General features: G+C 53.3%; 9 protein-coding genes and 1 pseudogene across 10 annotated transcripts; 6 read left to right on the top strand and 4 right to left on the bottom strand.

Moving 5' to 3' along the window:
- Positions 1-4: 4 nt before the first annotated feature.
- On the top strand, positions 5-2491 carry CAOG_03158 (hypothetical protein; the record flags this gene model as incomplete). The annotated part of the gene is made up of 4 exons (XM_004363940.1): positions 5-88; positions 182-525; positions 602-713; positions 791-2491. The coding sequence occupies 4 exons, from the start codon at positions 5-7 to the stop codon at positions 2489-2491; spliced, it is 2241 nt and encodes a 746-aa protein (XP_004363997.1).
- Positions 2492-4730: 2239 nt separating this feature from the next.
- On the top strand, positions 4731-6290 carry CAOG_03157 (hypothetical protein). Its single transcript, XM_004363939.2, has one exon. It carries the CDS (start codon positions 4744-4746, stop codon positions 6178-6180), a length of 1437 nt encoding a protein of 478 aa, XP_004363996.1. The 5' UTR covers positions 4731-4743; the 3' UTR covers positions 6181-6290.
- Positions 6291-6553: 263 nt separating this feature from the next.
- Positions 6554-10137, bottom strand: CAOG_03156 (phosphoenolpyruvate carboxylase 2). Its single transcript, XM_004363938.2, has 3 exons — positions 7849-10137; positions 7584-7695; positions 6554-7445 (listed from the first exon to the last, which is right to left on the bottom strand). Exons 1-3 carry the CDS (start codon positions 10053-10055, stop codon positions 6627-6629), a joined length of 3138 nt encoding a protein of 1045 aa, XP_004363995.1. The 5' UTR covers positions 10056-10137; the 3' UTR covers positions 6554-6626.
- Positions 10138-10260: 123 nt separating this feature from the next.
- On the top strand, positions 10261-11243 carry CAOG_03155 (hypothetical protein; the record flags this gene model as incomplete). Its single annotated transcript, XM_004363937.2, has 4 exons — positions 10261-10409; positions 10586-10819; positions 10920-11038; positions 11137-11243. Exons 1-4 carry the CDS (start codon positions 10285-10287, stop codon positions 11241-11243), a joined length of 585 nt encoding a protein of 194 aa, XP_004363994.2. The 5' UTR covers positions 10261-10284.
- A 298-nt stretch (positions 11244-11541) lies between these two features.
- CAOG_03154 (hypothetical protein) lies at positions 11542-13120 on the bottom strand (the record flags this gene model as incomplete). The annotated part of the gene is made up of 7 exons (XM_004363936.2): positions 11542-11798; positions 11875-11931; positions 12020-12181; positions 12314-12415; positions 12498-12571; positions 12793-12858; positions 12955-13120. 7 exons carry the CDS (start codon positions 13118-13120, stop codon positions 11607-11609), a joined length of 819 nt encoding a protein of 272 aa, XP_004363993.1. The 3' UTR covers positions 11542-11606.
- Positions 13121-13294: 174 nt separating this feature from the next.
- On the top strand, positions 13295-15034 carry CAOG_03153 (hypothetical protein; annotated as a pseudogene). The gene is made up of 4 exons: positions 13295-14335; positions 14422-14564; positions 14657-14772; positions 14868-15034.
- Positions 15035-15048: 14 nt separating this feature from the next.
- Positions 15049-18021, bottom strand: CAOG_03152 (hypothetical protein; the record flags this gene model as incomplete). The annotated part of the gene is made up of 7 exons (XM_004363934.2): positions 15049-15150; positions 15218-15301; positions 15387-15542; positions 15650-16013; positions 16126-16385; positions 16477-16553; positions 16713-18021. 7 exons carry the CDS (start codon positions 18019-18021, stop codon positions 15049-15051), a joined length of 2352 nt encoding a protein of 783 aa, XP_004363991.2.
- A 304-nt stretch (positions 18022-18325) lies between these two features.
- CAOG_03151 (hypothetical protein) lies at positions 18326-20143 on the top strand. Its single transcript, XM_004363933.2, has 4 exons — positions 18326-18999; positions 19124-19201; positions 19314-19504; positions 19606-20143. The coding sequence occupies exons 1-4, from the start codon at positions 18365-18367 to the stop codon at positions 19869-19871; spliced, it is 1170 nt and encodes a 389-aa protein (XP_004363990.1). The 5' UTR covers positions 18326-18364; the 3' UTR covers positions 19872-20143.
- Positions 20144-20175: 32 nt separating this feature from the next.
- On the bottom strand, positions 20176-22432 carry CAOG_03150 (hypothetical protein; the record flags this gene model as incomplete). The annotated part of the gene is made up of 9 exons (XM_004363932.1): positions 20176-20221; positions 20333-20480; positions 20562-20988; positions 21086-21200; positions 21285-21505; positions 21599-21651; positions 21853-21929; positions 22054-22171; positions 22420-22432. 9 exons carry the CDS (start codon positions 22430-22432, stop codon positions 20176-20178), a joined length of 1218 nt encoding a protein of 405 aa, XP_004363989.1.
- A 123-nt stretch (positions 22433-22555) lies between these two features.
- Positions 22556-23883, top strand: CAOG_03149 (hypothetical protein). The gene has a single exon (XM_004363931.2). It carries the CDS (start codon positions 22620-22622, stop codon positions 23673-23675), a length of 1056 nt encoding a protein of 351 aa, XP_004363988.2. The 5' UTR covers positions 22556-22619; the 3' UTR covers positions 23676-23883.
- Positions 23884-23911: the final 28 nt, after the last annotated feature.

Raw genomic sequence — 23911 nt, 5'->3', positions numbered from 1 at the left:
ACGCATGAAAAACCTGTACACTGATAGCGACCAGATCAAGTGGTACCGCGTTGGCTGTGCACACTCACTCAGTTTGAAGGAAGTGCTGGTATCCGAAAACGTGTGTAGCCAATGTGGTGCATTCGGAGCGAAGTGTTCACAATGCACCTACTCCGGTTGCTTTCGTGGTCCTGTGAACCAGCTTCTCGCGCATCGATGCACCAACACCAATTGCCCTGCCCGTTTCTCACGTGAGACCATCTACCCGTACATGCCGCTTATTCCGCGTTTGAGAAACATGTTCGCGGATGAAAATCAAGTCAAGGGCCTCGTCGACAGGTTCGGCATCGACTTCAGCGATCCGCAACAAGTTCAAAGAGCCTTGACCGACGATTGGCCGTCAATCATCACCAGGCACAACGACAAGCTTGACTCATTGCGCAGCTTCAGCCACCCGCTGGAAGGGCTGCATTTCCGTACACCAAGTCGTCGCACGTTCCTGTCAGAGTCTCCTTGGAACATCAGCCTTGCTTTCTTCTATGACGGGTAAAGCGCTTGAAAGACCATGATGGCGGGAATTGACCGAGAAAGGACTATAGACTCACCAACTCTGCTGGTTTAGATTTGACCCATATTACACCTCTTCCGCCAAGATGCATGTCTTGTGTTTCAGGCCCCTCAACATGAACACAGCAATAGCACATCGATTCATCTGGCCTGTCTCTTTTCTGCAGGTACGCTGCTGGCAAGCAACGTTATGCTCATGCTGGAGGTGGATGTTACTAAGATGGTCTTCTTGGTGGTGGCGTAGGGGAAGGAGCCGAAAAGTCTAATGCCATATTCAAGGCCCATGCTGCAAGAGCTCAAGACGCTCTCTAAGGATGGGGTGGTTGTTTACAACGCATTGCTCCAAAGGGACGTGATTGTGAAGGCTGAGCTGCACCTACTCACGGCTGACAGTCCAGCGCGAGCCAAAGTGCTGTCACTCGTGGCTCCCACTGCCTACAACGGTTGCTGCTATTGCCCAATGTCGGCCCTTGCCTGCAACTGCCGGAAGCACCGCGACTGGTCAAAAGCTGCAGCTTCCGACCGCACCCACTTGTCAGCAAACCAGTTCACCAATTTCAACTATTCTTTCGTGGGAAAGCTGCCCTACATTACGCCTCCCAACACATGCTCCATCGAGACCAGCTTTTGCTCGCTTGACACATTGCACAGCTTTATGCTCTGCAGTGGCAAGCGTTTACTCAGCCTGACTCTAGAATCGATGAAACCCTTCGTTCACACGGGCAAAGGATCCGTGCTTAGGAACAAGAGGGCTGCGCTGCTTGGCAACGACACGGTCAAGATTCTTGAAGTAGACCTGCGCTTGGCCATCACTGTATGGCCTGCCTTTGTCATGCGAAAGCCTCGACTTTGCTCTGCACACCACAAGTCGTACACTGCCGAGGAGATGCTCAATTTTGTCCTGGTCTGCGGCAAGCACATCTTCCTGGGTTTGGTGGATGAGAGAAAGCAAGCTATCTGGTGGAACTTTTCAGAAATGACGCGGATCGCCATGTCCAAGGTGGTTAAGGTCGACCCCACGACGCTTGACTCGCTCAACAAACTGACTTCCAATACCATCGGAATCATCAGTGAGACGTTTGGGAACTGCAACGTGCCCATCACTACCCACCATCTGTCTCATCTTGCCCGGGCTTGCCAGCAACATGGCCCGCCTGCACATGTCTCGACATTTCCGTTCGAGCGCGCGATCAACCAATACGGCCGCCTTATCCGCCCCGGTACTCACGACGAAATTGTTCCCAGACTGGTGGCCAGAATCGCACTGCAGGTCAACCCTGTGGTTTCCTACGCTCCAGGTCGCAAGTTTGGGGTGCTGACGCGCTTGCGTGTCCCTGAAGAAACGATGGAAGCCGTCGTGGCGAAGCTGGCCAATCACGAGCACGACGCTCCTTCTGGCTCGGTCTACACGGAAGCCTCGGTCTCCAAGCGGATGGCGGAATTCAAGGAGAAGGCTCAAGCGTTCCAGACACTGACCATGTCTGTGTGGGGATCGCGACCCGTTTCGCTCGCCAAGGTATCCGAAGCAACAGTTCTTCAGTTTGGGGACGTGGTTGTCAAGCCAGCCAGGTTTTGGCGTATCGACCAATCAATCTGGGTTGAGGTTGCAAGTTACTACCGTCCATCCGAACATGTGTACGGCAAGAACCCACTGTACCAGCCACTCCGCCCTCGCTTCGGACACGAGATCGTAGCTCTCGACAGCTTTACATGCAGCGGGTACTGTCACGAATTGACCAACAGCCAGTTCAAGCAAGTGAACGAGCAGTACAATGCCAATCGACGGCTAAAGAAGGTGATCCAACAGCAGAGTTTGCAGCGCGTGAACGAAGCGGACCAGGTCGACGAGCGTGCTCGATCTTGTCCGCAAAACGACCCAAACCCTCCAACTAAACCGCAATTCATCATGATTCTGTGGCATTTGAATATGCGTGATTTGTGTTAATTGTATTTGTAGCTAGAATGAGAGATATCCTGAGTGAAGAATTGGTGCACTGGTGCTGTCATTGAGTGGTGGCTGCGAAGTTGTGTCAACAGCGCTTTCCTGCGTCTGTGCGACCGTCCCCGACCGCCCCCGCATCAGAAACAACGCGTGACAACTGTATCACGTCACTGGACATGCAAAGGCGCGCGTTGACATGGCCTGGGGAGCAGTAGCAAGGAGGAGTGCCAATCGCAATGGACCGCCAGCCAATTCCCCTCCTCATCGTTTCGCGTTCCAGGACAGTCCCCGCCGTCCATTTTCCACAAATATGCACTGCAAACAACATATATTGCATACTCCGATTGAAAGAAACAAGCCAAACCCAAGCATTCGCAAGTTGAAAAACACCGAATTTTTGAAAAAATTCGGTCGTTCCGAAATTCGGAAAAAATTTTCCACTGTGAATGTTCGTCTTGATTTTTTTTTTCTGTCTGCGTTTTTTTAGTTGCTGGTTTTCTATTTTCTGCTCTTCATCGTGTGATACGACACACACACACCACAAACGCTCTATCCAACAACAAACCAATACAACATATGATTAGACAACACACTACACCAAAAACCGGAGTTGTGCGCGCCGCGACGCTCGGAATCAAGCGGACCAAACTTGTGTTCGCCAAACACTCTGCATCTTTGGCTTGACAATCGCAGTGCAACACTCAGATCTAATGCAATCGTGGAATATACGAATTATTACACAACTTTGAGCAGGAGGAGTGGGCAGCGCGTTCACCTGTTTTCTTGAGCGCGCGAGCAAAGTTGGTACTTTGACTTGACAATTGCTGACTGAAAGCAGGAACCGATTTTGCTCTTTCAGCCACTTTTTTATTTATGGGGCTGTTTTTTTAAAAAGGTAGAATCGCCATGTCTTTCACTCCCATCGCGTCGCTGAGCTCTGCAATTGTTTTCCCCTGCCCTGCAACCCCCGCCCGAGAGAGTAGACCATGTGTCTATGCCACTCGGTGCATCAGACCACACGCCGCTGTCCCGCCGGCGACTGTACGGCCGCGAGAAGGTGTGACGGTCAACGCAACCTCGTCGCAGCAAATCAGTGTCAGCGGGCTGCCACACCACATCAAATAATTCTTTAGATCGGAGATCGGGACAATGGCTGGTAGGGGCAGGAGGAGCCGGAAGCTGAGAGAGTGCATAAAACAGTTCAGCACTCGGTTTGGACATGCAAGAGTTGTTTTTTTTTTTTTTTTTTTTTTTTTTTGTAACCAAGTGTGCTGGGGCTAATCGCCCTCTACTGCGGCCCGATTATTGTTTGACAAGATGAACCCGCAACAGAATGTAGCAGTGGCACAGATTGAGGGCTGGGAAAAGCTTGGCTGAGAAATCACACCGCGACACAAACCGCTCCTTTTCTCGCTCCGCCCCGCCGCCCAACGCACTTCCGCTGCGCCCCCGACCCTCGAGCACACTGATGGCATGGTGTAAACCACACAATCAGAGCACCAGCGGCGGAAAGCGACGTAGGACACGGTGGTGGATATGAACGACATATTTTGGGGGGTTCACTCTACCTTTTTAAAAAAACGGCCCCTTATTTATTTTTATTTGCAGCGCTCTCTTCATGATTGATTGTTGTTGAGGGAAACCATCGCTCCAACAAACCACTCTCGCTTCTTGTAACATAAACAGCTCATCTCGATCAGTCTTGTTGTTTTTGTTTTTCTTGTACGTCCGTCGACCTCGTTCTCTGATTCTCAGTCACTCTGTGTTTGTGTCTCTCTCTCTCTCTCTCTCTCTCTCTCTCTCTCTCTCTCTCTCTCTCTCTCTCTCTCTATCTCTCTCTCTCTGCCTCTTCCTTGACTTGCTGCAGTGAACTCGCGCTCACACGCTCAGTGCATTCGAGCTGTTGTGTTGTGAGCTGAGTGGGTTTGTTTCTTGGTTTTTTTGTCATGTAAAGTCGGAGCCTCACAGAGTTCTTCGACGCCGGGCCCACATACACACATCACAAGTGAAGCCATGTTGCACATGACGCTTGCAAGTGTCGGGTTGTGAAGCGGGTTGAACGACACACCACGAGTGAGCGACAGAGAGCGAGAGAGCAGCGCGCTTCCCCCGTGATCTCCCTCATCCCCTAGCCCTTCCTCCTTGCCCTGCTATATCACTATCTTACTGTCTCACTGTTGACTTTGTCTGGCCTTGCGATCTGCTGCTTGTCTTGTTGTATGGACATTTGCTCGTCAAACAGGAAACAATTCATCATGTCTGCTTCTTCACCACCGGCGCAGGGCCAGGCCAACTCTTCTCACCCGACGGAAAACCGCCAGCAATCTGACAACGTCATAGTGGCCTACTACGCCAAGAAGGTGACCGACGTGAATTCTTTGGAGGAGATCTCAGAGAATATGAACCAGCTTCCTCAGCTTGTGAGCGGCATGCTGAGTGACGATCCAAGCGTGCAGTTCGACTGCACGATCAAAGTGCGCGAGATTCTTTCCAAGGAGAAGAAGCCACCGCTCGAGGCGGTCGTCGCCATCGAAAACGGTGCCGTGATTCCCACTTTGGTCGCGTTCCTCGACCGCGCCGAGAACCCCATCTTGCAGTTTGAGGCCTGCTGGGCTCTGACTAACATTGCAGTTGGTGCCAGCGAGTTTGTAGACCGCATAGTTCAGCATGGCGCCATTCCGCGTCTCGTGGCTCTGGTCAGCAACCGGGATGCGAATATCGCCGAGCAAGCTGTCTGGGCGCTTGGCAACATTGCTGCCGCTTCCCTACAGCTGCGCGACCTCGTCCTCAAGGCCGGAGTCGCGGCTCCCCTCTTCGCCCTCATTCGCCATAGTTGCCACATGGGGGTGATGCGCACCGCCGTCTGGGCCCTGTCCAACCTCTGCCGCAAAAAGCCTCCGCCACGCCTCGAGCTGCTTCCTGGCGTAGTCGAGCTCTTGCTGATCCTGCTCTACGTTCGGGACGAGCAGACTCTGTCCGACACGTGCTACACGTTGTTCTTCCTGGCCGACTCTGTCAACCAGTTCCTGCGCACTGGCTTCGTCGAACGCGTCGTGCAGCTGCTTCTCTTTCAAAACTCTGCCGTTGTTCTGCCTGCCCTGCGCCTCATTGGCCAGATTTTGGCGGGTGACAACCAGGTCACGCAGCTTGTCCTTGACACCAACGTCCTCGTACATCTCCCTGCTCTCCTGCAGGGCAATCACGAAGACATTCAGGCGTACGCGTGCTTGGCCATCTCCAACATTACTGCCGGCACTACCGAGCAAATTGAGGCTGTTTTCGCTGCCAATCTTGTTCCGCTCATCCTCAACCTTCTACGCAATGGCGCCCCCAACACGCGCAAGGAAGCCGCATGGGCGCTAGCCAATGCATGCGCTGGCGGCTCCGCCACGCAACTTGACCAGCTCATTGAAGCTGGTGTGTTTTTGCCGTTGTGCGACATGCTCTCGTGCACGAGCGCCAACCTGGTTCGCACGATTCTCATTGCCGTCAACAGGATGCTGTCCGTCCCCGCCGCCGCAGTCTCCCGTGACTTGCTGACTCAGTTGAAGGCGAACAACTACCACATTGCCGTCACAGGATTGACGCGTCATTCCACAGACGGTGTCTCCGAGATGGCCACTCAGCTGGCGCGTCTTCATTTGAAGAACAACGACCCGGTCGAATCTCCTGCTCCGCCCCAACCGCAATAGCCTAGTAGCTTGGTGGTTCTACACAACGCGCTTCTTGTCGTCCTGGTGGTCCTGCGCTTTTGGTTTTGATGCTCAGTGTTCATTCTGTCTATTATAAGACGTTACCGGCCTTTTAGGCAAAGCAAGTCGGATCCAGTTCCTGACAGTGCTGAGTTTTGACTTTGTTCAAAGGGGGCGGTGAGATCGACTGCAAATCCGCATTTGACAACATGTAAATCTGAAGCCGAAAACGCATCTGTGACGCCGCTCTCTACCCCCTCAATGCACTGTTCGACTGATGTTAAAGCACAACACCCCTTCGGGGTTCTGTGCTCGCGAAAATCACCAAAATTCAAACAACTCTCCACTGATTTCTCACTGATATTTCATCAAAAAGCGATTTAAATTCTATTGTTTGAAAAAACAAAACAAAAACACAGCTCAGCGCCACAATTTGTTGGCTTCCATCAACCAGTGTTTTGCATGCCTGCAGCAATGCCATGAATGGTAATGGAGAGAGTGTCACGCAGCTGATCAGCAGAGGAGCTTCCTGCACTTGGCTCGTCGTTCGAGCGAAGCCGGTGAAGCAGCTCTGCCTGCAACAAGTTGAGCGGATCGACGTAGGGGTTGCGGACGGACAACGCCGTCTGCAAGACAATGTTCTTTTCCTGCAACGCGCCCTCTCCCGTCACCCTTGCAAGTAGTGCTTTCGTGGTCTGCAGCCGCTCGCGGAGGTGGGCACCCAGTGCGCAAAGTTTGGGGTCATGGACGAGTAGTTCTTCGTATCGGGAGGCAATGCGGACCTCGGTCTTGATCAAAACCATCGCAATCAGATCCATGGTGCTCTGGAAGAACGGCCACTGCGCATACATTTGCTGCAGCAAGGGCAACTGCCCCTCATTGATTGCTCGTTCAAGCGCTTCGGGCAAGCCAAGCCAGACAGTCAAGTGGAAGCGCGACTGGGTCCATGCAAACACCCAGGGAATGGCGCGCAACGAGTCAATGCTCGAAATGGTCTGCTTGCGACGTGAGGGGCGGCTGCCAATCTTGAGCAGACTGCCAATTTCGGGCTCGGGCGTGGCAGCGCGAAAGTATGCCACAAAGTCTGGGTTGTTTACAACTTGCAAGTACGCGGCTGCCGACCACGCTCCAAGCTTGTCCATCAATTTTGTAAACTCGGCCGATGGCGGAGCAGCAGCGCGGTATTCCGAAGCCACAACCGCAGCAGCATAAGTGTCGAACGTCGTGTTGGCGACAGCAGGGTCGGCAAAGCGCTTGTGAATGACCTAGCGAGCGGGGTACAACAAAGACAAAAGGGACGAGAATTTGAGTAGGGCTCAACAAGCACGAAAAACAACAACAACAACAACAACAACAACAACAACAACAACAATAACAAACATTTGGCCAAAAGTTGCACCAACCTCTCCTTGCTCAGTAATACGAATATACTTGTTGACTGAACCAGCAGGTTGCGCCAAAATCGAATAAAATGCCGCGCGACCCTCAGACCCGCCGCGCGAGACGGATCCACCGCTAAAAAGAACCAAACAGTCAAAAAACAACAACGTGAGCTCGACAAGATTCAAAGCCACATCCGCCCTTTCCCCCGTCCCCTCCCGCCTTCCCAACACCAGCAAACAACGCCCACAGCCTCTACAAACTCAAACAAGACCCATCGAAACATACCGGCCGTGGAAGAGACGGAGCCGGACGTTCGCATCTTCAAACAGCGTGACCAAACCTTGCTGGGCTTTGAAGATGGCCCAGTTGGCAGCCACACGACCTGCACTCTTGGCAGAATCCGAGTAGCCAATCATAATCTCCTGGAACCCATTGACAATGCGACGATACGCACGATTGTCCAACAGACGCCGCATGACACCGACACAGTTGTCAAGGTCATTGACGGTTTCGAACAAGGGAACGACGCGACATGGCACGCGAACGTTGGCGGCCTTTTGAAGCAGGTAAACGGCAAGCACATCGGAGGGATCGCGGGTCATCGAGATGACATAGGCGTTCAGGACCTCTGGATGCTGCTCGGAAATCATCTGGAAGGTATCAATGACATCCACAATCATGTTGGCGTCTTCCGGAAACTGCTCACGAAGCCAAGCAAGAATGGCTGGATCGCGTGTGAAGGCGAACGGGATGAGGGGACGGGAAGACTCGAGTTCAGCAGTCAGGAATGCAACGCGCTCTGCCTCCGTCATTTTGCCGTACGAGACGGGCAGCCGCAAGTACCTGGTGATGGCATCGAGAGCCTTGGCATGCTGGGTCGATTCTTGGCGAATGTCCCAGTGGAACAAAGCCGAGCCAAAGACTCGCACACGCCGCAGGGTATCCAGCAGGCGTCCCTGCGCTACATTTGCCAGTCCGACGTCCACTAGCGATGAGTAGCACAATTCCAATGGCTCCAGAATATCATTCGAGCATGTAACGAGCGATGGTGATGCATCGGAACGACTGCTGCTGGATGCCGGCAAAGAGCCTGCTTGCGTCGCCGTCTCAGCGGGGTGTGGGCTGTAAGCGCCTCCGTGGGTGAGGATGGACGATTGTCCAAGGCTCTGCAGCTGTTGTCGAGCAAGATCACGCGTCAAACGCAGCTTTTCGCGCAGAACGCGCAAAACCTCGCGATACGGCTCGGCGACAGTCTGCTTGCCGATATGCCGCTGCAGCGCCTCGTTGCATGAGGTGACGGAAAGCTCATAGTAGAGGGCATCCACATCGTGGTAGAAGAGCTCTGCAGCCATCCATCGGCCGCGGAGAATGACATCTCGTGTCACGTCGGGCGTGACAAACGCATTGCCATCGCGATCGCTGCCAAGCCAAGAGCCGAATTTGAACAGCGAAAGGTGATGAGGAAGCGGCCGCCCGAGGAGTTGTTCCATGCGCAGCGAAAGCGAGCGCAAGTAGCGTGGCACTGCCTCCCACAAGACCTGCTCGGCCACATGCAATCCAGCAATGGCTTCATCGACGGGAGTGGGCTTTTCGCGTCGCACTTCGTCTGACGTCCACAAGAGTGCGACTTGCCTGCGCAGATCGTCCTCGGCAGCGGCGATTTCCTCGGGCAGTTCTGTGCGATCACGCTGCGCCAACGCCGCCGCAACCGACACGAAAATGCGCTGCGTTGTTCGACGATGGACTTGCGTTGGATGCGCAGTGAAGACGAGCTCCACGGTCGAGTCGCACAGGGTCTCAAAAACTGCGTTAGCGTCGACGACGACTGGTGCTGGCTGGTCGAATCCGGGTGCGCTCCCCTGTGTGAGCTCACGCAGCACACCTGCAGCAGTAGTGCTGTTCAGCATTCCCGGTTGTGCGCCCTCGAGTGCTTTCGCCGGAGCAGATGCGCCGAAACCCGTCGGAGTGCTGAGCGGATTGGGGGGCGGTGCATGAGCGGCGGCCTCTTGGATGCGCGCTGATCGCCGCCTGCGCTCTCGATGGTGCTGCTCTGCAGTGTTTGCAAGCGCCAGGAAGTGCGAGAACGCGCGCGCGACGCTGTGCATCTGAGTCGCGTCCAACCGGTGCACCGCGGCAACCAGCGCGTCAAACGACTCGCCCGTCCCGTTGCGGCGCCAGGCCTTGGACAGCGCGCGGAGCTCTTCCACACGGTCGAGGGTTGCCTGTCCGTCGCGCGCACGGATGGTGTCGCCCAGCGCCCGGCCAAGCAGCTTGATGTCTGCGCGCAGTGGAGCGCTCTTGTCCTGGAAGTTGTCATCATTCTGGGTATGATGGGCTTGGGGATGGGTCTGGGCTTGGGTCTGGGTCGCAGTACTACTGTGCGCAAACAGGCGCATTGAGCTCTTGTCAGATCGAGCAGCAGCAGCAATCGTGGTGAAGGTCAGGCCGCGTTTGCAGCTGACGCTTGTTGCGAGTCCAGCGAGGCGAAACATTGGTTGAAACAGTTTTGAGAGCTTGGATCAATGAACAGGCATCCAATAGCAAAAGAAAGGGGAGGAAAATGGAAGAGTAATAGAATGACGAGTGGTGCAAAACAATAAATGACAGGAATGATTGAAAGTGGATGAATCTGAGAAAATTGGAGAGAAAAACAGCTCTTTTTTACTGTATTTGGTAGCCAGTCTGTTTTTTTTTTGTTGTTTTCTTTCTTTATTTGTGAACATGATGTCTGATTCAGACAGTCCGGCAATCCTGTCCTATCACAACACGCTGCTGCTGAGGAGCGACCTGGATCTGCTGAGCGCTGGAGAGTGGCTCAACGACCGTCTCATTGGCTTTGCATTCGAGTAAGCCAAAAGGGTTGCGGAAATTCGAGCACCGGTAGTTTCGCTTTTTTCAACGCGAATACGATGCTCAAACGAAAACATATCAGCATCGAAATACATGTATGTTGCGGATGATATTCTAATGCAATCCATGCTGGACTTGCCGGCCTTGCGTTTCTTGTGTGGCTGGAACTCAGATACCTCGAATTTCAAGTCCTCCCAAGCGCAAGCTCAGCCTGCAGCGGTCAAGCGTCACCGGACCTCGCATCGAGAATTCTGCTTGTTGGCCCAGACGTTGCCTTCTTGTTGGCAAACATGGATCCCGACCAGGCGGCGGGAATACTGGCGTCGCTGGACGCTCCATCGCGGGAGCTCGTTCTGCTGCCAGTGAATAACAATCGCAACGTCGAAGCTGCCGGAGGATCACATTGGTACGATCAACAACACCAAGGAGCGCTAGGAGAATGCGTTTGTGCTTGTTGAATTGGATTGCCAACCAACGGCTGACCACAATGAATTGTTGTACTGCAGGAGTTTGCTTGTGGTGGATTGCTCGAGCCAACGCTTGTTCCACATCGACTCTGCCGAAGGATCGAACATGTCATCGGCAAAATCACTTGCGCGGATACTGAGATCTGTTCTTGGAATCTGTAAGTCGTTTGAGAGGCTTCAAGATGTTGCATGTATTGGCTATGTGCTTTTGCTCTTCAATGCTGACCGTCTCGCCCATCCTGCCCCGTTGGTAAAGCTGCGAAAGTACCTGTTCGCGCAATGCCGTGTCCTCAGCAGCATAATTGTACGCCTTTCGACCGCTGCGTCTTTGTCTTGTTGAATGCTGCGTCCAAGTTTTGCTAACCCGACTCGTTCTGCTGATGATTCCCGCTATGCACACTCAGCTTACGACTGTGGCATGCACACAATACGTGCGGCCGAGTGTATCTGCCAACAAGCCTGTTTGCTCGACGCAGGAACACCTCTGAGCGACATTTTTGACAGTCCCACTTTCAATACTGCGCTCGCAGAGATGTGCGGCCCCAAAGCAGTGAGCGCTGCCCGCCTTTCAACAAAATCTCTCATTCAGAGCTTGTCGCAACAGTATCCACCAAGTCAAGGCAACTAAACTGAAGTCAACCAAGAGATTTGTAGCAAAAATACACTTGGACTTTTTTTTTTGTTGATTTACAAATATCAATATCGCACCCAAAAACGCGCTGGCAACTATGCGCTCAGGTTGATAAGCGAGTTACTTGCTGCAGCAAGCTCGCTGATAGAGACCCGACCGTGTTGACGAATGAACTTGGCCACTGCGCCGAGTTCGTCGCGAGAAATGTAAATGTACTTGCCACGATCGTCCAGTACGCCCGTGAGAGCGCCCATTTGCTCAACCGCCTTGAGTCGATTGATGGCATCCTGAGAATGATCCAATTTGGAAATTTAACAGTGAGGGGCGCGACACACGCACGAAGCAGGTTTCAGCACCACTTACCGGTGTTTTGAGCTGGAAGTGCGCAGCCAAATCTTCCAGATACACGACCTTTTTGCTCTACAACAGTACAACACAAAAAAAACGTGACCGAGTTATGAGCAAATGCAACCCGTAGAATGCCACCCAACCCCCTCAATCAACCCACCTTGATATACTCGACAAACTTTTCCAGCAGGTTTTCCTCGTTGCCAGCGTTTTCAACAGCATCTGTGCCTTCTTCTTCGACGGCGAACTCGGCCTTCATGCGTTGATATTCTTCCTCTTCCTTGCGAGCGATTTCGGCAAGGCGAGCTTGTTCGATTTGTGCCTAGGCATCACCAGAGCAAAACACACAGCAAACAGAGTTTCAGCGCTCATCGGTGAGAGTTCTCGTTGGTTTGGGCACAAGGCAAAACCAACAATCTTCAGAGCCCAAACAAAACAAAAGACAGCCTCGTACTTCAGCTTCATCCTTGATGCGTTGCTCCTCATCCAAGCGCTTTTGGTCCTCGGCAATAGCGGCATCACGACGCTTCTTGTCTTCTCGCTGGGCCTCCATAAACTGAATTTGCAAAACACGGCATGGATTGTCAGCGCGAGGCACAACGTTCAAGCTCAAAAAGGGGTTTAGATAGGTTACTCACAGCGTTCTGCTGTCGTCGCTCCTCCTTGGCCTGCAACTTTGCGAGCTTCTTCTTGCCAATGTTCGATGGGAATGCTGTCGTCCGGACAACGCAACAACAGGCCAGACGATCGTTCCCAATGCAAAGTCAGCCAAATTCACCGATATTCCCCCCCCCCCTGGTTCGTTTGTGCTTGCCTTGACCAGCCGCATCTTCATTGTCTGATGCGTCATCGCCATCATCGTCGCTGCTGCTTGAGCTGGCTGTGCTTGAGCTTGGTTGGCTTGGTTGGCTTGGTTGGCTTGCTGCGCTGCACGAATGCGACCGCGCACGTCGCCGCCATCGCGCTGAGCCCGTCGGCCGCCAACGACGACTCCTGGTCCTGTGCCAAGAATCCAATCCAGACAGGCAGACAGACAGTCAGTCAGTCGGTAAGTCAGTCAGTCTCGCTTTTGGTCTCCTTCGCTCGTCCTCGGACCTTGCGCTTGGCCTGGCTGAGCCTGCTGAGCTTGCTGAGCTTCCGGCTGTTGTTGTTGTTGCTGTTGCTGTGGTGCGTCTTGCTTCGCTGCCTGTTGGCGCTGCTTGACAATGTAGAGCAGCACTGCGACTGCGATCGCCAATGCAGTGTAAACGTAGATCAGCATTGCAGCAAAAGACCGAACTGAAGATGAGAACTGAACTACTTGTACTATGATAGAAGAATAGGAAAGATAGAAGATAGTAGCAATTCAATGTAAAGGGGGGGGGGGAAACAAAAAGGGGGAAACAGCTCGGTTGACTGTGTCTCGATTTCCATTGCATTGCATCGGAGCTTGAGTGCGTGTCAAGGTGGACGAGATCGGTACTCTTCTTTCGTTTGTATGAATACTATGAATAATGCCAAACTCACTCTTCTTATCACTCGCAATTCTGAGATTCTCGTTCCTTTCTGAGAACTTTGGCTCGTTTTCCAGTCGTTCCAAACAAACAAAATGTCGTCGTCGGCTCAGGTGCAGGCGACCGAGACGCCTGGGCGGCTGTTTCTGAGCGCGTATGCCCAGCATGTGATTCTCGAGTCGCTCGAGGACGAGAGCCGCACGGAGCGGTACCAGAGCAAGCTGAGCGAGCTCATTGCGACGCTCAAGCGACTCGTCTCGCTGCTCGACCGCATGGCACTCTTCAGCGACAACGAGGACCTCGAGGACATCCACACGGTCGACTTGCGCCTGCTGGTCGTGCGGCCGATGCTGGCCGACGCGCTCCTGCGAACCAACCCCAATAATAATGCCACTACTACTGCGCCTGTGCCTGCAGCGACAGCTGGCTCGGGCTCGTCGCCGCAGCAGGCACGGCTGAGCATCATTGACGCTGCGTCACAGCACTTTGTGACATTCCTAGAGACGTGCGAGCTGCTGGGACTGCTCAAGGACTCGGACATTGCAGTGCTTGCGTCGCGCGGCGCAGACGTCCCTGGAGACGCTCAAGCCAAGCGTGCCGCCAAGATTGCAACGTACAAGCGTGAGAAGGAAGCCAAGACAAAGTTTGCAGAGCTGTTGCTGAGGACGGCAGGAACGTCGTCGCTCTCCAAGGCAGCCGCCGGCAAGTTGCCCGACACGACCGACGCCGACGCTGATGCTGCTGCCGCTGCTCCTGGCGCATCGGGGCTGGACGAAGACACAGAGCGCGACATGACGCTGGGGCTGGTCGAGCTGTGGATTTTGAAGGCATGCGAGCAGCTCGCGTTTGCACGGCAGGAGACTCAGCTGATCCAGTTTGCAATCAACTCGAAAGCACAAGCCGGAGATCAAGACTCGCGAGTCAGGCAAAACGCCGGAGGATCCTCTTCGGATGCAGCAGCATCTGCATCGGCGGCCGTAAGAGTAAGTTGGTGCTTGCGCGAGTTTGTGATTGGGTGGTTATTTCGTTGGTTTGGCACCCTTGTTCATCATCATTTTCGTTTCTTCAGAAACCCCTCAAACCGTTCACAATCACGCGCGAAATGATCCGAAGAAACCTTCTCGGGCATGGCTACTCCAATCTACCAACAATGTCCGTGGAGCAGTTTATGGAGCTTGAAATTGCGCGAGGCAACTTCCTGACAGGTGGCGGGTAAGCTGTTGAACCATTGAATGTCCCCCCACAGTTTTGAGCATCAGTTGACATTGCGCTTTGGTCTTTGGTGTGCCTTTTTCCAACTCCAGCAATGAGGAGGAGTCCAAGCAAAACCAAATCGATCAAAAGATCCTCGAAGAGGAGAGCAACGAAGAAAGCGACAAGGCGACATACAAGGCTCGCGATTGGGACGAGTTTACTGACGGTATGTGTCACGTCTTGCAACAATCTTTCATGATCATGATCGCTGCTGCAACAAGCCAACTGACTACGACGACAAACTCTTTTCCTGTTTGACAGCGTTACAACAAGTCTTAAGTGGGTGGCGACTGTGCACTTCACTTGGATTTAGAATACTCCGAGTCATGCTGGAGTGTTCTCGGATGTACAATAGTCGGGTTCAAACTTTTTGGTGGGACGGTTGTGTATTCTCAGCATTTCCCTCCTTAAATACAATCAATTCAACATTTTAGAAACTCATTCAGTTATTCGAGGGGTGGAAATAGTCAAGGTCGGACACACGCGCTTTGGCTGGAAGGCTCATATAAAGCATGGTTTGCGCACGAACCAGCGCTTCTTGGACCTGCAAGTCATCACACACGTGAGCTTCGAGCAGCGCCGAATCGACATGGTACCATTTGTGCACTCACCGTTGTGCAGGATGAGTTGAACGGATCATCCCGAATGCGAGTTCCGAGCTGCTCCAAACTACGTTGAACAAGTCGAACATCCTCCTGAGATGAAGCACACACACGAATGATGTTTTTGTACGCGTGAGTTTCAGCAGAAACCAGTTAGCATTGCGAAATTGCGACATACCACATCGAAGGGATTAACAACTGGGCCTCCAGCACAAAAGGTGACCATCAAAACCATGCAATTGAGCCGTAGAAAGTCGGTGTGCTGCGAAAGCTGAATACTATCCAAGAGTGAAGCCACATAGACGTTGCGACGTTGAACGCCACATTCGTCAAACTAGCCGCCAGAATGATGATAAAGCAGACGCAAAGCACAGCAAGGAAATGAGTGCCAAACTTGCACCGAGCATGAAACAGAACGCAAAAGGTTTTTGGCGCGCTTACGATTGGGTGGTGGGTTGGCGGCACATCTTGCGAGGCATCGCGCACAAGCGTGACAGCCTGCAAGTCTAGATAAATGGAGTGACAAAAGCGCGTCGCAACCATCCGACGAAGTTGTAGGCCTCGAGGCGTGAGCGGGAAGGCGCGGACTGCGCGAACTTGGCTGAACGAATGTGGAAGGAGCGCCTCCAGCCCCTGCACAATCGTTTGCTGTGGTGTTGCCTGCTCCCAATCCTCACTTGGAATGCGAGCAAGCATCGAGCCGACGAGCTCAGAGCAATCGAGCACGGCTTGATGGCACCGTGGATCAAGCGAGCATTTAATGGCGATGGGGATGAACGCCAAATAGTCAAACGGTTGTGGCGAACTGCAATCAAAACCCAAACAAACCAGGCAATAGGTGCAAACCAGCCACGAATGAGAAACAAGTCACTTTCACCAGACGCGCTTGCCAACCTTCGCTCGGAGAATGACCGTACCGGTTCATCCGCACGACAGCAGTCATCAGTTGAAAGAAGCGAGATAGTGCGACGGGCAAGGCGCTCACTGATGCACTCTGTTGGCTAAAGCTTTGCTGCGAACACGCTGGGTGCTTGCCTGGTCGGCTCTCCCAATCGAACTCGGGGACCACGAATTGATACAGGCGTGCGTTCGTTTGTGCTGGCTCAAATAGAGAATGTCGGTCGATACCAAGGCTGGCCAACGCCGTCAACACAAATAGCCGATCTGGGACCCAGTTCTACGCCAATCAAAGCGAGTGGAAAGGGCATTGAGGAACGAGACCAAAAGACCAAACAAAACCAACAGTTCAAAATGTCTCTTGTTCTTACCACTCGAGGCCGTTTGAACAGATCATGAAGAATTTGAAAGCACGGGGTCGAAAGGCAGCCAGTGGGATCCTGCAGGACTGGTGCCGATTTTCAGCGTGAGCAAAAAACCCCAAAACAATCAAAAAACAAAACAACAAGAACAGCAACACAAAACCAACGGAGAGAGCCACCACTAGCACAACGCTGCCCCCCCCCCAAAAAAAAAAAATACTCGGACGCTAAAATGACAAACTTACCCGTTACAAACAACCAGCAGAGCAGACCCGGTGACGGCTCGCGCGTCAAGAGATGGGATTGAACCCATCCGCTACGGATGGTTTCAATGAGCAAGGAGGAATCGTCGAGCTGGATAGCTTCCACGATGAGCTGATCGAGCGCACCGCCGTCGCTCTTGCCTGTGAACGGAATCAACGCGTCCAAGTAGACTGGGTGGAAGATGTTCTCAATCATGTACTTTGTGGAGTTTCGGCCAGAAGTGGTTTGCGCGTTCATCTCGATATGCTGAGCCAAGTTGCTCTTGGCTGTTTCAGCGATGTCGCTGTCTTGCTGGTCCTGCGTCGCAGAGGAAGCGCCAGCCTGCATAAACATGCTTGGGTTTAACGATCGGACGGTTTCGAGTGCCCGCGCGGTGCTGTCCACGGACATGGACTCTGCACTGTTCTGTCCGGTGCAATCTGTGTGGGGTTGGCTTGATCCCTCAATCGAGCTGTTCGGGTCTTGCAGGACGTCAAACTCGAGCGGGTCTCCAAGCATGGCCGGAGGCGCCTCTTGCTTGGTGCTCGCCCGTTCCAGCTCCTTCTGAGACTCTTGCTTGTGAGCAGCAATCCTTTGCTCAACTTTGACGATGCTTGCATGGATGTTGTCTTGAGCTTCCTTCTTGCGCCGGGCTCGGATCAACTCGTCCAAGTGGCTCAGTGTTCGGCTTTTGCTGGCCGAGGTCAACCCGGACGAGGCCCTTGCGATCGAGCTCGACGTTCTTGTGGTAGCAGCGCGGATAGGTCTTCTGTTTTGAAGCGGTTGGCTTGCTTGATCGCCGCCGGTTGAGGAAGCAGATGGTATTGCTGGGACGAGCGTCGTGCTTGTGTCGTGATCTGCCGAAACGTCCATCGGCGCCGCATGGCTCGCGATAGTTGTTGAGTCATCAGCATCAGCATCAGCTGCGGTCGTCGTCGTCGTTGTCGTCGTCGTCGTCGCTGGATCAGCACCAGCAGCAGTTGTGGTACTCGAATTGGCGCCAAATCCATCCGTTTCCCGCCAACTCTTCTCGGGCGCCTCGCTCTCTGCCGCCGCAGCAGCATCCTGTTCCGCGTCCGCGGGATGATGCCAGTCCATTTGATTGTCGTCGTCGTCATCGTCATTGTCGCCACCATGGGACGAAGCATCGTCTTGCTCCATCTGCGCTTCTCCATCCTCGTCGACCTCATCGTCTTCGTCTTCGTCTTCGTCGTCGCCTTTGTCAACCGGTCGCTGCTGGATTGCATGTTCGAAGGTCGGCAGGTCGTCGTCGTCATCATCGTCGTCGTCGTTGTTGAATTCGTGTGACATTCTGAGCAACTTTTTTACAGCACAAATCCAAATCCGAAATCTGTTCTGAGCGCTCAAGAGCAAAACGGGACTGCCCTTCTCTTCGGTTTCTGAGCTAGATCTACTACTTAATCCCTGAACGGATGACAATTTCGAATGCTGTTGAGCTTGATCAAATTTCAGAAAAGAGTCTCTGCTTTATTGTGGATTTTGAACGAATTTCTTGGTTTCAAATCTCAGAAATCTCGTCTTGATCTGTCCCTTCCCCCCCCCCCACCCAACCACCAACCCCATCCTTCGCTCATTCTTGATCGTTGTCGTCACTCTTCCTTCCACTTTCATCCTGATTACTTCCTGCTGATCCATGCTGCGTCAGATCGCGTCGCGACTTGCGCTCGTTGCGCTCATCGCAGCAATTGGCGCTATGACCGTGAGCGCCCTTCCCGCATTCGACGACGCCCGCCTCACCCATGCCGCCGATGGACGTCGCTCGACTCCTGCTGGCTCATCCGTGACAACGCGCGTGGCTGCGCAGCCGGTCTCGTTCTCGGGCTTTGTGGACGACAGCAACCCGCTCGCGGTTCGCTTTGACTGGAGCGGCATTGAGATCCGCACCCAGGTCACCGGCGTCACGTCGCTCAGCGTGCTCCTCGCAGACTCTGGCAACCAGTACAATGTGCTTGTCAACAACCTCAACGTGTCGCGCATCAACACCCAGGCGACCGCCTCCCCTGTCGCGTACCTCGCCGTCAACCAGCTCAATCCCGCCCAGACGTACGCCATCCGCATCCAGAAGCGCACCGAGGCGTCCGACGGCATTGCCACGTTCACTGGCTTTGTGCTGCAGAACGACCTCGACGACTCCGAGCCCCAGCTGCTTCCCTACAAGGCCGTCAACACCCGCAAATTGGTCTTCTATGGCGATTCCATTACGTGCGGATACGGCATTGACGGGAACACGCCTTGCCCGTGGTCGTACGACACCCAGGACGTTTACGCGTGCGTGCATCTCGATTTTACGTTTTGGAGTTGGATTATTGTTTTGATGGGCGCTGTTGGTGGACTCTCGTTTGAGGATTTTGCGTTTGCAACGATCGTAACCCAAATCGTATCCTCGACACAGGACGTATGAGGGAGTCATCTCGCGAGAATTCAATGCCGATGTGTACATTCAAGCATGGAGTGGCCGAGGCGTCATTCGGTAGGTGTCAAGGAGTGTTTGTTTTGTCTGGCTTTGTTTTTGAGATTCGGAGCTCAACCTCACATTTGCGATTTCCCCCCTCCCCTTCCGCTCCTCCGTCTTCCTTTGAAAGTAACTATGGCGAGGAAGGTTTCTACTCTGCTAACGGCACGGTGCCGTCCTACTTGTTGCAGTCGGTGGCCAACGACCCGACGTCGACTTGGAACTTTACTCGCTTCACTCCGGACGCCGTGGTGATCAACCTTGGCACGAACGACGTCAGCGATCCAGTTTACCGGCCCCCGGATGGCTCATTCCTTGCAGGTACGCTCAAGTAGCGCGTGGGGAGCGAGCTCGTTTGGCAGAAGGGAGTGCCGTACACCTCACTTGTTGTCCCTTGGTTTTCTTGTCATCGTGTTCGGCAGCGTACACGAATTACATTGCCAAGATTCGCGACGTCTTCAACGCGCCGAAACTTCCCGTGTTCCTTGTGTGCGGACCCATGGCTTCGGGCACCATCTGCATCGACGTTCTCACTCTCGTCGAGACTGGAGACAACCTGTACTACATTGACATGGAGAACATCATGAGCCCGGCCGACTACGGCTGCAACGGCCACCCCAACATCAGTGGTCATGGAAAGATGGCTCTGGTTGCCATTGCCAAGATGTCTGTGGTGATGAATTGGTAACGGTTGGCGTTGTATGCAGGTTTGAGAGAGAGACAAGCGTTTGTTGGATCTTTTGCAGTTGTACATAGCACGATTGATGTACTGTCTTGTCAACATTTTCTTTTTGTCATGAGTTTCTGAAAGCGTAGAAACCAATCTGGACACGCTCAGCGTTTGACGCTACCTAGCGTTACAATATGGTCAACTAGGTTTCAAACATAAAATTCAATTGAAAAAGAGACCTTCAATTCATCGAATGAGCCGGTGCGGGCAACCAACGCACACCACTTTCGAAATAAACAAAGATCATTCGCTGAAATTTGGATTATTCTGATATCGGGGCGGAAGGCTTCCGAGAGCCATCCGTTCGACTGAGAGAGGGTGGGGGCGCAATCCCTTCGCTGGATGAACTTAGCAGCGAAAAGAAACCTGAGACTGAAACATCAGTGCTGCTTGAAGAGAGCGGCTGAGAGCTGTTGTACCCGCTAGGACTCGAGTCTGCTCGAGTGCGAACGCGACTCCGTGGCTGTGCGGAAATCGCACCAAGACTCAATGGCAAAGCTGCGGCGCCCGCTCGCGGTAAAATGGCTATTCCTTCGCGTTGGACAAACGCCGAATGCTTATTGAGGGCTACAAAGGTCCACAACGGTGCGTATGGAGTTAGAGCGAGCAAGTGACAAGAACACGCTTCGCCTCCTCTCGCAGACTCACCATTATTTCGCAATACCAACAGCCGCTTGAGCTTGCGAATGGAATCGACCAGTTTCTGCTTGCTGCGAATGGCAATCTCAAGGCTCTCCGGTGGCGAGTACATGCTTTCGTAGGTAATAGTGAGTCGACGCAGGAGCTCGGTCTCGTTCAGGGCGACGCTGGCCCAGAGCTCCGAGTTGGATTCGGCCAGGGCGCGCCATGTCGAGCAGACCCGCATGCACCGCGCCACGTCCCCGGCCGACAGGAATGATAGTATATACAAGAAAAGATTAGAGGAAAACCGCGGACAGCGCGGGAAAATCGCCCCCGAAGCGATCGCGAGACGCCGAGCACTCGGCTGACTCTCAGCCTTGGCAATTTGCTCGCGAAGTCCAATGTTCATTCGCTTGGAGAAGCTGCGAAGTTTTTGATTGGACGCGTTGATGGCCTGTTTCCGACGAATACACACAAAAAGAATCCACCAGCAATAACCAAGGTGAGGCCAGAGAACAGAGCACGGCCAGCGACGAGAGTGGAGAGCTCACCCGTTCTAGCTCCTCTGGCGGGGAAAAGAGCTGGTCATACTGCGATTTGAGTGCATTCAAGTGACAAGTCTCGCGCTCATGGAATGCTCGCCATAATGATTGATCGCGAGCAAATCTGCGAGAACAAACAGACAAAAAAAATTAAATACAACATTCGAAAGCAAAAAGCGAACGACCAGCAGCACAGCAAGCCTCCTACTTTCGCCATGTTCGACAGACGAGTTGACATTTGCTAAGTTGGTCTGGGGGTAGGTAGGAGAGAATCTTGAGCACGAGCGACGTGCGAATGTCCGGAAAGTCCGGAAAGAAGAAACGCTGGCGGACGCTCGTTGGCACAATGATCGTGAGCCGTTGCCTTGCGCGCAGCTTTTGTTCGTAGGCCTTGATGCTTTTGATCATTTTCTGGCCACGCGTGATGTCCTGGGCACGGAAACAAGCAAGAACAAGAACAAATCCCTCGCAATTAGTGTTCCAACTCGACTTTGGTCGGGAGCAACGGCAAATGGAGCGTACTCGTTCAAGCGCATCTGTCGGCGAGTACATTGTGTCGTATTCCTGCATCATGGCTGTCAAGCAAAGGGGAATTGGGCATGAAATCACAAATTAGTCACAAATCGAAAGCGCTGAGTGCTTCGTACAAACCGCCCCGTGAATCATCCACCCACTTCCCCTCTCGCATTGGTGGACTGCAAGAGCCAAACTCCACCTCTCCCCCTTCACGTCTCTTATTCCGAGTGACAGGAGGAAGTCGTCGGGGGTCGTGTTACCTGCGGTTTCGGCAATGTATCGCTGGCCGAGTCTGTTCCACAGCCGCGGATCGAGCATTAGCCGCTTCCACACGTAACTACGACGATTGGCACATCCAAAGCCACAAGTGATATCGCAAGCACGTCGGTGAGCCAACTCCAAGCAAAAGCAAACAGATCATACGAAGAGTGGATTTCGAAAAATGCAATCATCCACTTTACTTGACGCGGCAGAGTGTGCAGAGGTCGCGCGGCTCGAGCTGGACGAATATGTGAAAGACAATCTCCTCAGAGACCATGGGGTAGTCTGGGAATGCCGGCGTGTCAAAGTAGTCTCCCTCTGCAATTGCAACAGAGATTGAGTGAGTGAGTGAGTGAGTTATTGAGTTTAGCGAACACCCCAGCCCCCTCCATTGTCGTCTCGAAGCGAGGTCCTCAAGCACCCAGCGACTTTAACAATGAAGCATTGACACTGTGCTTGTGCTACATCGGGCCCCCCACAACGCAGAGCGTCGGCAGAGTCAAAAGCGGAACCACAAAATTGTATTGATTTTCCATTGATTTTCCATTGATTTTTCATTCACTGACCGTCCTCCCACATTTTGTGAGATGCGCAGCAGCTTGGTTCGTTTTGTGGAGTGTACTTGAACTAGAATAAACTCTTTGCTGTTTGGTTGATCCAACACAGTACTTTCAATGAGAAGTTTGCCCACTCTTCCATTCTGTTTGGCTGGATTTTTGATTTCTGAATTTTGACGCCAGATTTTTTGTTTCGAAATCTGAGACAAATGCTGACAACAACAACACGATTGCGATTCGCATCATCGACAACGGTGGTCCGCTTGAGCGAGACGATCGCAACAGCAACAATGGCAGCGACACGACGAGTGAGTGCTCTCGCTTCCTCACCATCATCGTCGCCACCCATCACCACTACCATCACCACAACGATGATGATGCTCATGGGCCCATCATCTGCGATGACGCCATCGCTATGGCGTGGCGCTCACGTTGTCAAATCGGCTGCCGATTTCCGCCAATTCACTCCGATTTCCCATCCAGCAGCAGCAGCAGCAACCAAGCGTTCGTACCACCACCACCACCACCAGCCTCAGTCTCAGCACTCGCTTCATCACCCATCCCCAGGTGGTCGTCCCACTTCAACTCCTCCAACGACAACAGGGTCCAATTTCCACTCGTCGTCGGCTCAGTCCACTTCATCCACCTCCAAGTCAAACTCTGCGTCAACCACCCATCCAAGAATGACGGCGCCTGCTCCACCCAACCCATGGGCCTCCAACAACATCAAGGTGCTCGAGCTCGCCGACAAGAAGGAGCTCGTCCTCGCCGATATGTGGAAGGACCAGCGCGTCCTGCTCATTCTGTTGCGCCGCTTTGGCTGCAGTCTCTGCCACGAGCAGGCCAGCCACGTTCTGGAAATCAAGCCACAGCTCGATGCTGCAGGCGTCAAGATTGTCCTCGTCGGCACGGGCAACCGCTACTTTGCCGAAAAGTTCATCGAGAACGTACCCGGCAACGGGCAACGGTTCCCGGCGGAGGTCTACATTGACCCCGAGCAGACGGCGTACAAGGCGCGCGGCTTGCAACGCGTCGGCCTGCTCCACTTTCTGAGCTGGACTGCCATCTCCGAATGGCGCAAGGCAAACAAGAATCACCCCAACGCCGATCTGCAAGGCGACGGCCTCCAAACCGGCGGCATCTACCTCGTCGGTCCCGGCGCCGATTCCGCCATCCACTTTGCCTTCAACGAGTACGATCATCCCGTCGGCACGCTTGTCGACAATGATCAGATTCTTGCGGCAGTGAAGGCAACCCAGCCGTAATTTTTTTGAAGACGAGCAGCTGCAATTTGCTCAGATTTTCCAGTGCTGTCTCTTTGAGTGTCTCTTGTTTCCATCCAATTCACGAAATGTCAATACCTCCTTACTGTCTTACTGAGCTGGTCTTTGCGGTTGATTGACTTGTCGAGCTCCAGCAAAGTATCAGAGCTCAATTCTTCTGTACAATTTGAATCCAATGCCATAATGCCCCTTTCCAAAACATGCTACACCTAGATGGT

Source organism: Capsaspora owczarzaki (genome assembly GCF_000151315.2).
Source record: "Capsaspora owczarzaki ATCC 30864 unplaced genomic scaffold supercont2.4, whole genome shotgun sequence".
Classification (NCBI taxonomy): Eukaryota; class Filasterea; order Ministeriida; family Capsasporidae; genus Capsaspora; species Capsaspora owczarzaki.
This window is presented reverse-complemented; position numbering and strand designations above follow the sequence as displayed.